The 14603-nt window shown below is 39.1% G+C and overlaps 1 protein-coding gene across 1 annotated transcript in view; it reads left to right on the plus strand.

Moving 5' to 3' along the window:
* MED13L (mediator complex subunit 13L) overlaps positions 1-14603 on the plus strand; it is a 395410-nt gene that overhangs the window by 311329 nt on the left and 69478 nt on the right. The window contains exons 8-14 of the mRNA XM_044990575.1: positions 2837-2999; positions 3893-3997; positions 6920-7648; positions 9264-9486; positions 11137-11242; positions 11709-11833; positions 13321-13420. Coding sequence (XP_044846510.1) covers positions 2837-2999; positions 3893-3997; positions 6920-7648; positions 9264-9486; positions 11137-11242; positions 11709-11833; positions 13321-13420 — 1551 coding nt within the window. The remainder of the gene's footprint in view (positions 1-2836; positions 3000-3892; positions 3998-6919; positions 7649-9263; positions 9487-11136; positions 11243-11708; positions 11834-13320; positions 13421-14603) is intronic.

Raw genomic sequence — 14603 nt, forward strand, 5'->3', positions numbered from 1 at the left:
TGAACAATTTCAGTTCCCTGTTAAACAGAGAGTATCTCAGGAGTTCTAAGCATGTTTTGCATAATAATTAAATTGTTAAGTGAGGGGCAGAAGCCATAAAAATTAAGGAAAATGTTAATTTACTCCAAGCTGTTAACGGTTGTTACTGTTGGAGTTCTGAGAGTAAACATGACTCTGCAAACTATGATAGCGATGCTTCAGCAAATGGAAGCAGCATCACATTATTTAAAAATGTTTAAAGCATATAGTAAAACAAGTGCTAAGGTATATAGAGAATGAGATTTTAAGTTTATAGGAAGAAGTTACCCTTGGGATTGCAAAGTGACCTCTAGTGATTTTTGGCATTTACACCATTATCTGTCAGGTTTTTATAATATTTTTCAACCCTTTAGGCAGTAATTTTCCACTATAAATTTCAGTTTCAGTGCATGAAACAAACCAGTTTTGACTGTTTACATATAGGCTGTGTGTGTATATATGTGTGTGTGTATATGTATGTGTATATATAAAATCCTATCTAGGCACACATCATATAGTGAAAAATATGCAACAGGCCTCTAAAAATGCACTGCAAAATGTTGGAGCATATCAAGTCACACACTCAAGTGCAGAGTTTGTGTGCTGATAACCTGGCCAGTAGTGCTTCATAATAGTTGTAACTGTGTTGGTTTTGGATGTTAGTATTATCACAGAGTACACCAGTACCAGAGTATGGTTTATGAAAATGTATTCTGACACCAGCGACAGAATGAATTTGCTAAACTGGAAGGGTTAATCCAGTTTAATTCAGTCAAGATGCTTTTCATCACAGATCTGTCAAGTTCAAAAACAACATTATGATGTATTCCAAAACAAGCAAAATACATTATTACAGCCACAGACTTTAGTGCAGGGGTGGTCAAACTACTGCACACGGGCATTTTAATCCGGCCCTCAAGCTCCCACTGGGGAGTGAGATCTGGGGCTTGCCCTGCTCTGGCACTCCAGCCAGGGAGCAGGATCAGGGGCTGCTCTGCCCGGCTGCCAGAAGCAGTGGCTCGTCTCCCCTCTGGCTCCTATGCATGCTGTGCTCCGCATGCTGCCCCTGCCCCAAGTGCCACCCCCACAGCTCCCATTGGCCAGGAACTGCGACCAATGGGAGCTGCAGAGGCAGCATCTGTGGATGGGCAGCACACAGCAAAGCCGCCTGGCTGCGCCTCTGGATAGGAGCTGAAGTGGGAACATGCTGCTGTTTCCGGGAACTGCTTGAGGTAAGCGCCGCCCAGAGCCTGCATCCCTGAGCCAACCCCCCATGCCACAACTCCCTGCCCCAGCCCTGATCCCCCTCCCGCCCTCCGAACCCCTCGGTCCCAGCCCAGAGCACCCTCCCACACCCTGAACTGCTAATTTCTGGCCTCACCCCAGAGCCCGCACTCCCAGCCAGAGCCCTCTCCCCCCGCTGCACTACAACCCCAATATCGTGAGCATTCATGGCCCGTCATACAATTTCTATACCCAGATATGCTCCTGGGGCCAAAAAGTTTGCCCACCTCTGTTTTAGTGAGTCAGGGAATGCTTTGATTTTAATGATTGCTGCTTTTCCCATCACTTCCTTTAAGAAAAGAGAAACAAGAAACAATATCTGATCTTACTAGAGAGACATCTGCAGTCACCAGGAATCGTACAGGAAACTGAGTTAAATACCTGTACACAGAGTAGCAACTATAGCTTGCAAACCAAATCATAGAGTGAAACCAGTAGATTTCTTTCTTCTGATATAGTGAAGCGATTATTATTTTCAGTGTTTTATTCGTAAGGCTTCTTAAATTGCGTCAGACATAAGGACAAACAGTTCTGTGCAGAGATTTGACCTTGTTAAAAGCTTGCTATCATTACCTTATTTGCTCGCCTGAGCATAGAGTGTAGTGTTATGCATCCAACAGGCTAAATGAACTTACAGCTCCCTCTGCTGTTCCAGTCTGTGTTTTAAAGCTGACTGTATTAGGGTCTCAGACTGTCCAAACAGCTCTCTCAATGAGCAACAGAAACATTTGCTCATACTGTGAGTAACAAGGTTTTACTCCACTGGTGAAAAGAAATTAAGTGCAAAATAAAAATCATAATCCTTAGGTGGTGGTGATTAAGGTTGTAATACCACTTTCACTCTTTCTCCACCAGCCAAGCAGTATTGTCAGAATGGGTCTTGAATATCACCTAATAGCCTATTATTAGTGTATGTTCAGTTGTTGTGGTGAATACTAAAAAGTTCAGTTAAAGGTTAAGATTTTCTACCAAAATCTACACTAATGATGCAAATCAAACACAGAAAGAAATTGAGTGAAAATTCCATCCCCAAATGTGAGCAAGTATTATCACTCAGTAATCCATTCATGCCTTCTTCGCCTCTTGTGTTAAAACCTGCTTCTTCTCTTTGTATCAGTGCGTGTGTAGAACACCTGGTGCAAGTAAACAATCTGGTGTGGTTTAAAGCTGTAGATGCCCTTTCTTATAGAACCATGTATCTTGTGAGGAGTTGTTGTTTTAACAAGACCACGACTGTAAGTTAAACTTAATAGCCAGCAACAGTGAAAAACTACATCACACAATTCCACTCCCTAGTGCTGTCTCTGCTGTGCTGACACAAATTTTGCTTGTGGCTGTAGTTTACTGATCTTTTCATAGCTGGTGACACTCTTAAACTGCTCTAAGCTTTTATTAGTGAACACAAGCATTTGTAAACTCATCAACCTATAAGTTGAAAAGCCCTTCCAGGAAAATCTAATGTTCTGGCTGCTGTTACTCTTGTCTACAATACTGTTTGGGTTTTTTTTATTTATATTTTTTTATTTTTTTGCAGGTGAAAGTGGAGGTACTCAGAGCTCTGTCAGCCATTCAGCTTCACAGGAGGGGGCAGTCACTCTGCACAGTCCAAAGAAATCAGGGAAGATTCCTCCAAAATTCCACAATCATATGGTCCACAGAGTCTGGAAGGAATGCATTCTCAACAGGTCACAATCCAAGTAAGGGAATAATTCTGCTCATGTTCTTTATTGATAATAGTACAGCTGTCACACTTAAAAACTTGCTAGTTTTGCCTTAATGCAAACAATGAGGTAGCATCTATTTCCTATACCTCCCTATTCAAAGTGAATAATGCAAGGTAATGTTATCTAAGACAATTTCCAATTATTTTAGCTTGAGAACAAGTAATAGTGACAATAATGCTTTGTATTCACTCGTTTAGCTCATTTCACCTCTGGCTGTCTGAGCTTTACACATGTAGCCAAATTCTGCTTGTGGTTACTCACGTGCTAACTCATTGATGACAAAAATACTAGTTCACATTAAAATACAAAATTACTAGGTCTGGAGGGTAGATGACCTAAGGACAAATAGCCTGCTAAAGTTTATATTTTTAACCTTATATTCATTTATAGATGTAAACATTTGGAAGGCTATATTTGTATTTGGCAGAATGTAACAAACTGCAACGTGCATGGTGGAGCATAGGTATTAGTGCACTAGCTTTTCATTTCTGGAGGTTTAAAATATCTCACAATGGAATGACGTGTAGATATTCCAACAAGTTTTACCTCTGTTATTTCCATGTAATTTTCTCACTAGCCCATTCAACAACATTTCCGAATGCAATTTTAATTGTTACATGTATTGCCTGCCATGTGACTTTTTTGCTCAAACTCCAGATATAGGCTACATGATACCCCTTCGTGGATCAAGAAGTAAATTTTCATATTTGGCTGAGGTAAAATTCTGAGGCATAGGTGAAGGGATTGGGCGTGGCGTAGATTTGTTTAAGGAATACACAAACGTCAACAAGATCTACAGTTTATTAATAAAATGGCATTGTGTATGAGGCGATAATTTCTATAATATTTATTTTTATTCCCGTTAGGAGGAGTCAGATTACTACTTCAAATCTGGAGGAAGAAGTCCCAAGCAACACTGTTTCTTGGGATTTTGTGGATCCGGTCCAAAGAGTCAGTTGTTCTTGTTCCAGGTAGGTAGCAAAGAGAAGAATTATTGTGTCCAGTTGAATGAGGCTTGCAAAGTTGATGCACAATATAAAATTATATTCAGAATCACTACACAACAGGCAGGCATGCTTACAGAAAATAAAAGGGAAGATCATCAGCTGGTGGAAAACAGTCTAGTTCCATCAATTTACGCCAGCTAAGGATCTGGCCTGCTATCTTCTAATGATATGCAGGGAAGTGACAGGAATGTAATTTAGTCTTGTCACCACTGTACGGTACCTGAGCTGTTTTATTCTAACTCAGCTGTATCTGTTTAATAAATTCAGTTGATGTTTTTAAAATCAGGGTTTGTCTTATTTTCTGGATCTTTTTTCCTGTGTAAACTATTATATTTAAATATTAAAAATCTAAGACATTATTAAATGATTGCTCAGATTTACAGTATTTAGTGTCTTTTCTTCTACGGTCTAGCTGTTTTGCAGAATTAAAAACAGATGAGATAATATTAGAAGTAATTACAAAAACAGTACTTAGCAAATCTGTTTTAAAACTTGACATAAATAGTATAGTTTAATTAAAGTAAACTTGTGATGGAAGAAAACTTATGGAGCAAAATATATTTCAGGATTTTGTTTGGAAGTTTCAATCAAGTAAAAATCAACATGTCTAAAGTTTAAAAAGTTCCATGCATCTCAGAACGTGACTATAGAGCAGTGCTTCCAAGGGGACTTGCAGTATTATAACTTTTTGCAAAGTTCCATACAGTCTGCATAAAGTCTTCATTCAAAAAATGCATATGAGATGGCTCCTACATATGCCCACAATCTTTTTAAACTATTCTGTGTTAAATTAAAGAGAGCAAAAGCTAACACTGGCAATCCTGTAACTTTCAGATGGAACATCATTGACTCCTCCATTTTGCAGCATCGAAAAATGAGGAGAGAGGAAAGAGCATATATGAATTTAGACACCTAACTTACCTTCAGATTTTTTTCTTCCAAGTTACTGCTTTTAACATTTAGTGGAGTTATTGCCATCATCATGGAAAGTGAACTGTGCAATGCTGTCTCTTTGCTTTTGAGGTGGAATTCCATAGTCCACCACATTTTTGAGTGATAAGGTTATCATAAGCAAAATAATCTGTTTTAATTTACTAGTGCTGCTTATGAAACTACTGAAGTGATTAGCCCAGGAATTCAGAACACCTAGAAGCATTGTGGCAGAAAATTTTTGCACAAAATTTATATAGTTTGAAGAGAAAGTGTGGAGATTAGATATAGAAATAGAATAATCTGGCTGGTAAATGGTAGTAGCATATTGAGTATGAGGAGTTCTGTGTTTCAGTAGGAACATAGGCACATAACCAGGACAGGTTCATTACTGATTAAAAGTTAGCTTCACAGTCTGTAATCTTGGGAATGGGAGAGGATCATGGTGGTAAACCTTTAGAAACAAAAAGGAAAGAGTTAGGTAGAAAGACTCCATTGCAATGAGCAAAAATGTAAGACCATCCCTTTTGTAAATGTAGACTTGAGTAAAGTTGACCTATCAGTAAGGTTGATGGTTGAATTAGTTATAGTTGGTTTGTTTTGTCTCTGTGATAACAAACATTTTGAAATGTTGCTACTCCAAGTTTGCTGGTCTGTAAATGACAATTGTGTAATCTCTGTGGAATATGATTTGTACTTCATTACCTACTAGCATTCTTCCAGTAATGGATAATAATTGTGCCCTCTTATCTCAGGATTTTTTTTTTGCAGTTTGTTTGTAATCTTTTGTAGTCTTTTAATCTTTTAATTAAATATAATATCTATAGAGATATTTACATTTTTGGATGAATTTCCTGAACTCTAGTTCCCATGAAAGCTGTCAGCTCATAGTACAGACTAGATCCATTTGCAGTGTGGGCAAGTACTCTGCAAGTTTGCATGCACAACTAATTCAGTGCATTTCCATCCTAATTTTCAATGTTCATAATGCCCCAGCCCTGAACTTCTTCTAAGGTGAAATAGTCAATTGTACCAAATGTTTATAATAATTTTGTGATGAAATATGTACTAGAGCCAGCCAGAAATCATCAGCCTCTCCACCCTTATTTTAAATTTGATATGAATCTGCTTTAACCAAAGTGTCCAGCAGTGAAAAGCTGGTGCATTAACCCACTGTACTACCTACCAACCGTGTAACTATATTATCAGAAAGGTTATCATGTAATGCAGAGGAAGCTATCACAAGGTCTTCACAGACTGTCTCCGAGATAATGAAAACACCATTTAATGGCTGCAACGTCTAGGATATTGAATTTCTTTCCTGTGCTTCCAATTTTAAAAGATATTGGATTGCTGTAGCACAAGATGTCTTAGAATTTAAAGTCACTATCAATACGAAAATTCATAGTTGGGGGTGGGGATTTGGACTGTGTAAAATATTCAGCAATTGATGAATATGACACAACCACCTCTTATTTGGCATGAGTTGTGTGCTGCCTCACTCTCCCAGTCTGGAGGAAAAATGGCATGAAAGCAACCTGCTGTGGATTGCATCTGTGAGCACAGCTAAAACACGCAATATGGTATCGTTCCCAACACATGCTGAAGATATACAGGAAGAGTAGTGTTGCTTCAGTATTGTTATGAAGAAAAACAGCTCTTCAGTGGTGAAAACAATACTACTTGGTATTTCTACATTATCTTCCACCTGAGAATTTTAAACAAACATTAATTCTTTCTCCTAGAATACTGCATGTGTGAGATAGGTGTCATTATCCCCATTTTGCAGACAGGGGAATGGAAGCAGAGAGAAGCTAAGTAACCCTTCCTGCCTTGCTGCAAACTGTAAAGTGATCTTGGAATAGAATTAAGATTTTTGGCTCTGTGCTTTTATTCTACATCAGATCATGTATCCTCACAATCCACATGGTAACTTGTTTCTAACTCCTGTTTCAGGCACAAGCTTTTCAAACAGCGCTGTGCTATTGGCCCCAGCCGTCCCCCAACGATATCACAACCAGGGTTCAGTGTTGGATCATCATCCTCTTCTTCCTTGCCACCACCTGCCTCTTCTAAGCACAAAACAACAGAAAGGCAGGAAAAAGGAGAGAAACTGCAAAAAAGGCCTATGATGCCATTTCACCATCGGCCCTCTGTCACTGAAGAGCTATGCATGGAACAGGACACATCAGGGCAGAAGCTGGGGTTGGTAGGGATGGAGCCCTCTTTGGAAGTCACTAACTCCAGGAAATATGAGAAGCAGCTATCCATACCCTCTAGAAACCCAAGCAAACAAATTAATCTGAATCCCATGGATTCACCCCATTCCCCCACCTCCCCTCTTCCTCCCACACTTAGCCCCCAGCCAAGAGGTCAGGAAGCAGAAAATTTGGACCCACCATCAGTTGCTGTGAACCCAGCACTCTATGGTAATGGGTTAGAGCTCCAACCATTGCCCAGTCTAGATGATAGGACAGTTCTTGTGGGACAGAGGCTGCCTCTGATGACAGAGGTCAGTGAGACAGCTTTATATTGTGGGATCATTCAAAACAATGAGTCATCAGATAAGTGGCAGAGCTATGTTCTCCCAGCAAGTGATGATCCAGAGTTCAAGCCGCCAGAGCTCCGGTGTGAGAGATATGATGCCAAGATGGAGGTAAACTCAGACAGCACTGCACTGAAAAGGTAAATACAATATTGAGTGACCATTGTCTTTATCAAATTACAATCAGAAGGCCAAATTCTACACTCAGTTACAGCCATGCAGTTCCATTAGGTATGAAAGCTTTTGGGATTGCATTGGTGTAAACGACAGCAGAAATTTAGTCGAGAGACTAACGATGTGGCAAAGATGTTATACGGTAGGAAAATACCTATAAATAGACATTTTTAAATGACAATTCCTCGCTTATTTGTCATGCTCATTAAACCTGCACAACAAATAAAAGAAATCAGTATGTAGCATCAGTGACTCCTTCAGTTGGCACTAGCATTAAAAATATAAATAGAAATGTGGAAATTTAGTATGCTTTGTCTTTGTCATTTGTGTTTTTTGTGTTGGGCTGTGTAAGAGACATAATAGATTTTAAAACCTACATTAATGCAACTGTGGCAGAATTAAGATTACCTCTTACCTCTTGTATTTAGTGTGTGTGAGGGGGGGTTATTGTTGCTGTTCAAGACTGCAACCTTAAAGTTGCATTATTGTTGGGGTTTAACAAGAAAAAGAAAGAAAACCCCTGTTTGTAGCACTGGGGAAATTGTGGCTTGTCTAGCTCTGTTATAAAACCTCACTACTCCATATACTGTATTCATGAAATCTAGTCACTGTACTACACTTTAGTAATGAAATCAGTATTGTCGCGAAGTACTTGATCTTGCATCACTGAAGTCAATGGGAGCGTTACTCTTGATTTTAATGTGAATAGCATCAAGACCTAAAACACTAACAGATTTTTTCCCATATATGCATAAGAGAAAATATGTAATCACTTAAATTGAAGTTGACAATACAGTGAGCAGCTGTTTAACATTAGTGGAAGAAAATGCATGCTCCAATGGACAAAAAAAAATGTACCGTATATTCCGGCATATAAGACGACTTTCTATATTAAAAAAACAACCCCCAAAAATCGGGGGTCGTCTTATACGCCGGGTATAAACAGCGGGCGGCTGGGATTTAAAAGGCTCTGTGCTCCCCGCCGCAGTGGGCAGCCCAGAGCCCTCTGACTCCCCGCCGTGGCTGGGATTTAAAAAGCTCTGGGCTCCCCGCCGCAGCGGGCAGCCCAGTGCCCTCTGAGTCCCGGCCGCGGCTGGGATTTAAAAGGCTCTGGGCTCCCCGCCGCAGCGGGCAGCCCAGAGCCCTCTGACTCCCTGCCGCAGCTGGGATTTAAAAGGCTCTGGGCTCCCCGCCGCAGCGGGCAGCCCAGAGCCCTCTGACTCCCTGCCGCGGATGGGATTTAAAAGGCTCTGGGCTCCCCGCCGCAGCGGGCAGCCCAGAGCCCTCTGATTCCCAGCTGCGGCTGGGATTTAAAAGGCTCTGGGCTTCCCCCCTCGGAAGGGGGGGTCGTCTTATAGGGCGAATATAGGCCAAAACCTATATTTTAACTGTAAAATTAGGGGGTCGTCTTATACGCCCCGTCGCCCTATACGCCGGAAAATACGGTATTTCAGCCAGACAGAGAGAGGAGTAGTACTGACTGTACTTGTGTAAGAAAAATCTATGAATTTGCAGTGCTGTTATTTTTGCCTTGTATGGAATATTTGTTTTTCATAATGGCTTTTTTTCCCCCTCCCACAGACTCTTAGCACAACCCAACAAGCGGTTTAAAATTTTAGAAGACGACAAACCAGTGCAGACACTGAACTATCTTGACCCCTTGCCTCTAATACAGCAGCCTGGAGAAGGCCTGGGAGATGTTAGTGATCCTTATACTTTTGAAGATGGTGACATAAAATACAGTTTCACTGGCAATAAAAAATGCAAACTGGGGACTGAGAAAGATCCTCTGAAAAAGAATAAGGTACCATATCAGACCAGGGACATGTTGTTGTTATTGCATTTATTATTTTATAATAGCACCCTCGGTGCTGGCAAACATAGGAAGACACAATGCCTTCCCCAAAGAGTGCACTAACAGGATATATATTTGAGCACAAATTCAGTTCATACTTACAATATATTTCTCTCTGAATAGGTATCAGTGTGACATGTCCGAGTTAGTAGTTACTGGCTTAATCCCTTCGACCCCATTTAAACTACGAAGATATGTTTCATACTTGCATACCTTCGTTTTGGCCATCAGCAGAACCCAGAGTCAAACTAAGGAATAAAATCTTTCATTATGTTATATTTCTGTAGTTCCAATTTATAGAGAAGTAGGAATTGGCTACAATTTTTTTAGGTTCTTATCTGCAACAATTGACACATTCAGCTCACAACAGAGCACATCTCTCTAGCCTGAATTCATCTTTCTTGCCTTGAGTATGAATCATTCGGTCTTCTACTGCATGGCTTAGTAACATCAATGCTTTGTTGGTTTTGACATCTCCTCACACCCTTCCCTCCACATAAGAGAGATCCATTTGATCACCATTCTGGGCCATCTGCTTTTACACCTTTAGGATATTTCTCCTTCCCAGTGCTTCTCACTCCCTGTAGTGCTATCTCATTGTCTGGCAGTTCACTTCAGTTATTTGTTTCTCTAGGTAATTCCTCCACTGCAGTTCAAATTTGGGAGGTGTATGTTCTCAACAAATTAAGCAGACTGTTTATCTATTTTGACTACTCAAATAAACTGATGTATGTAGATAGGAGCCTTTGTAAATGATGGAATATCATTTCATGTTATTCTTGATATGCAAGATAAATTATGAATGTCCATGTTCTCTTTTTATCCCTTTAAAGATTTCTTTGTGCTCATCAAGGTGAAGTCCTGATAGCACTAAGTAAGGTTGGGAACATAAAAGACAGTTATGGGGCAAGCTCTCTCTTTTACCTCTCATGCCCCTCAGTCATGGCTTCCAGCATGCCTGTTGTTCCAATTCTTGGACTGCCCATGCCAAATCATGCAGTGGGTTTGTGATTTGGCCATTGGCACTAGGATGAGACCAACAAGCTCCTTTTACCTCGTAATCAAAGTCAGGAATTGTACAGAAGTTTCCAGAGATTGAGATATATCTTGTTAGTTAACAAGCCCAGATATGGACAAAGATCTCTAAAGTGTTTGTACAGGATGTCTGTGAGAAACTTTTATAAATCTGATAAGGTCCTTCGGGAGCACAGCTTTAAATTTCAGAGAACTTCTCTCTGCCAAACTGAACAAAATAAGTTTTGCAAAAAGTAAAATTTAATAATATCATGTTGACATTTTTTGAAGTTCATTGTGAGCGGTAGGGGTCTGAATTAATGTATGAAAGTAAATTAAATGGTAATTAGCAACTGAGCAGTCTAACTAGCTTGTGTTAGGTGTGAATAAGGGCAGTATTGATCTTGCTTTAAAACATTTTGTTAGTTTGCTGCTGCATGGCTAATAATAAAAATAGAAAGCAGCAGTGGACTGGAAGTCTCACGTTTCATCCATTCTTTCTAATTTTTACTTTTGCCTGTGTTTCCCACTCTTTTTGCATTTAAATGATACATTTTTCTATGTGATGGAATTCTTTACGTGTAGTCAGAAGATGGAATAGGTACCAAGGAGATCTCCGCAACAGGTCATTCCACACCGGTGCCTGATGGGAAAGATGCCATGTCTATTTTCAGTTCTGCTCCTAAAGCTGGTAAGTACAAGCTTGTGTGATCACTCTGTTAAAAAGAAAAGCTTCTTTTTTACCTAACAGATTAAATCTCAGATCAGAATTATATTCTGAAAGTTTTCATGCAACATGAAAAATATACCTGGCTATCTATTATGAGACAAACAAAAGAATAAAAACCAGCTAAAGAGTGAATATAATTTCATATTTAGTTTGGGTTTTTTTCTGTTCATTTTATAACAACACCAAACATTTTGGAATTTAGTAAAGTTGATTAGTATCTAATTTTATTATTTGATGGTTGACCTTCAGCATTTAACCTGAAATTTTAATTGAAACACTAGAAGGCTATTTCTGAGGTACATTTCAAAACATGAGAACTGGTTCTTGCCTGTTTTTGAAATTATGAGTGATGACAAAGACAGTGGTTTTATGTCTTTTACATGCTCTCTGCTATTTCTTAAGCCTTTATTTCCATTGTTTTCCACAGATACCCGGCAGGATTGTGCTGCAGGCCGAGTTGGCTCTAGCAGCCTCACACAGGTGACAGATCTGGCTCCATCACTTCATGATTTAGATAATATCTTTGATAATTCTGATGAAGATGAGCTTGGCGTAAGTCTGTGCAGAGTTACACTGAGTAGCTTCTAGACAGGACTCCAGCAACCAAGGAATGATGCTGTTGGAAGCCAGGGAGGGAGCAATCATTGCATGGGTTTGAGAGAGATGTCAGGTAGACAGATCTACATTTATGACCAGGTAGAGTTGAGAGCAACTGGAGAAGCTGTTTAAGGATTGAGAATCTAGTCCTCTGTCGTGTTTGAGAAGCTACCCAAAGGAGAAAATATAATCAATCACAATATATTTCAATAGTTCCCCAAAACAAGACTTTTTTCCATTCTTTGTGCAAAAGTGAAGTGGTAATAAGAAGTAGTAGTTCACCATGTACATTATATTGTTATAGTAGATAAAAGAAAAGGCAGCACTATACCAATTACTGAGAAAGTCAAGGTTCCAAAAAAGGCAAAGCTTAGAATAAACACCAATTACTGCTTTAAAGCTTAATCAAATCCAGTTATAATGACACAGAAGCTGATCCTGAAGTGACTGGAGGTAGATGAGGTAGTTTAAAAGGCCCATGCCCCCTTTCTGAAGGTCTTTTCAAATAGCACAAATTATTTACTACCTCCTTTTCTCATTTCACCCCTTTACTTCACCAATAAAGGACATAGTTGAGAATGCAGATAAAAATGACTGCTCTCTTTCCTGGCTGTTGGCATGCCTTTTCTGCCATGTCACATTGGTATTTTCAGAAGCATTGCTTACAGAGATGCAGGTGTGTGCTGTGCAGAGATAAAATAGCAGCAGTCTTCAAAAGCCGTTCAAACTTTTGAAGTTAAAGGATCAGCTTCCTCAAATATTTAAAGCTTTGTTTCAGGCCTAGTTGGATATGAAAAGCTAGAGAATGGGTCCTTTACATTTATTTTAGTTGCTGTCTGCCACGTTTCGGCTGGAGGTTGCTAAGTGAAGTTAACTTCATTTGTGTTACAGAATTACATGGGCTCACGCCCACTACACTTTCGCTACAGTAGCTGATAAGCAAATCAATTATAAAAGGCTATGCTGTCAAACACAATCCAATATTTATGCCATCTTCCTTAAAGTTACACTGTTGGGTGATGTTGATGTAACATTTTACCTGCCTTAATATTGCTATATGTTGAGCAGTGTTCTATGTGTGTCACTGTCGAATGCACAGTATTCTGTGCTCTGCTGCAACAGAGACAGCACAAGATAACTAGAGGACTTCATTCCCAGTGCTTTTATTTTCCCTTATAGTAATCCAAATATGGACATAAATAGAAAAGCATTGTTAATTTCAAGTTGAGTGATTTATTTTTAGTATATGTTAAAGGCACCTAGAATCTATCTACTAAAGTTGAAAGAAAGGATTAAATAAAGTCAAATTGCAGAAAAAAATGAGTAGTTTTAAAAACTTATTAAGACTTATTAAGACTAGGTGATTTTCTGAATGTTTAAAATAATTAATTTTAATGTTTTTTATTCTGATTTCAATATATCATGTAAATACCTGTGTTTAGGCTGTATCACCAGCTCTGCGGTCGTCAAAAATGCCTCCTGCAGGAGCTGAGGAACGCCCTCTGGGGAAGGATGGAAGAACAGCAGTACCTTATCCACCAAGTAAGAGAGTGACCGCAGCCTTGTTTATAGCTGAAGTATCCCCATAACTACCATCTCCCCATTTCTATAAGAAGTTTGTAATATTGGTTTCAGGTTAAGACCCAATACATTCCCATTCTTCTGTAAGTATTAGAGGCTAATATTAAATAAGGGCAATGAACTGCCCCATAAGAAAATCTTTGTGTAAGTATTTCTAAAATTGGTCTACAGAGTGCTGCCTTTGGTTGTAAGGATTAAAGGAAGTTATGTATCTTCCTTTAGAAGTCATCCCTATATTCTCAATTAATGTTTACACTCAGTTAGTAGCTGCACCATTATCAAATCATTCAGATATAGATTTATATGTTTGCAGCGTTGTGATAGTCATATTGGTCCCAGAATATTAGAGAGATAAGGTGATATCTTTCAGTGGACCAGTGCTTGTTGGCGAAAGAGACAAGCTTTCAGGCTTACACAGAGATCTTCTTTAGACTGGTCTTCAATAGACATTTAGAATAGGGGAAATGCTGCTTGTGCAGCTCAGGCCAGTATACCTGTATACTGTTTATTTAGAGCTGGATATTACATGTGAAATCAATGGGAGGAATTAACTATTGGCACTTGGTATACTGAAAATGTAATATGGACATTAAAATCAGAATAGCTTTTTCATAAGGATTGTGCCAGCAACTACAGGAAATTGTAGTTTTCACTGCTGTGAGGTCTAATAATGTTTTTGTGCTTCATTCATGTAAATGGCATCCCTTTTGAATTATTCTTTTTTGTGTGTGTGCATGGAGTGGGACGGAATAATTTTCGTGTGATACTAACAAACCAGATTGTGAACTACAAATTACTTGTCTTAAAAGAGAAAAAAATTGTCTGACTAAGTATGTGGCTACTTTAAGAGAAATCAAATTCCATTGCAAATCATTCTTTAATGCCTTCTCATTAACTTCAGCTGGTAATGAGAACAAATTGAGAGGAAAAACCACAGTGTCACAGGGATGAGTCAGAGAGTTTTATGGACCCATAAAAGCAGTGCTGATTTACTCAAATGTAAAAGTATGAAGTATACAGAGATTGGATTTTGACAGCTTTAGTAGATCCATAGCTTTCTAAAATATGCAAAGCTTTTTCAAGCATGACACATATGAAAATGAGTAATGCTTGACAGCCAGTTGCTGTAGTTTTTCTTTTTAAT

This window comes from Mauremys mutica, chromosome 16, assembly GCF_020497125.1.
Source record: "Mauremys mutica isolate MM-2020 ecotype Southern chromosome 16, ASM2049712v1, whole genome shotgun sequence".
In the NCBI taxonomy this organism is placed as follows: domain Eukaryota; kingdom Metazoa; phylum Chordata; order Testudines; family Geoemydidae; genus Mauremys; species Mauremys mutica.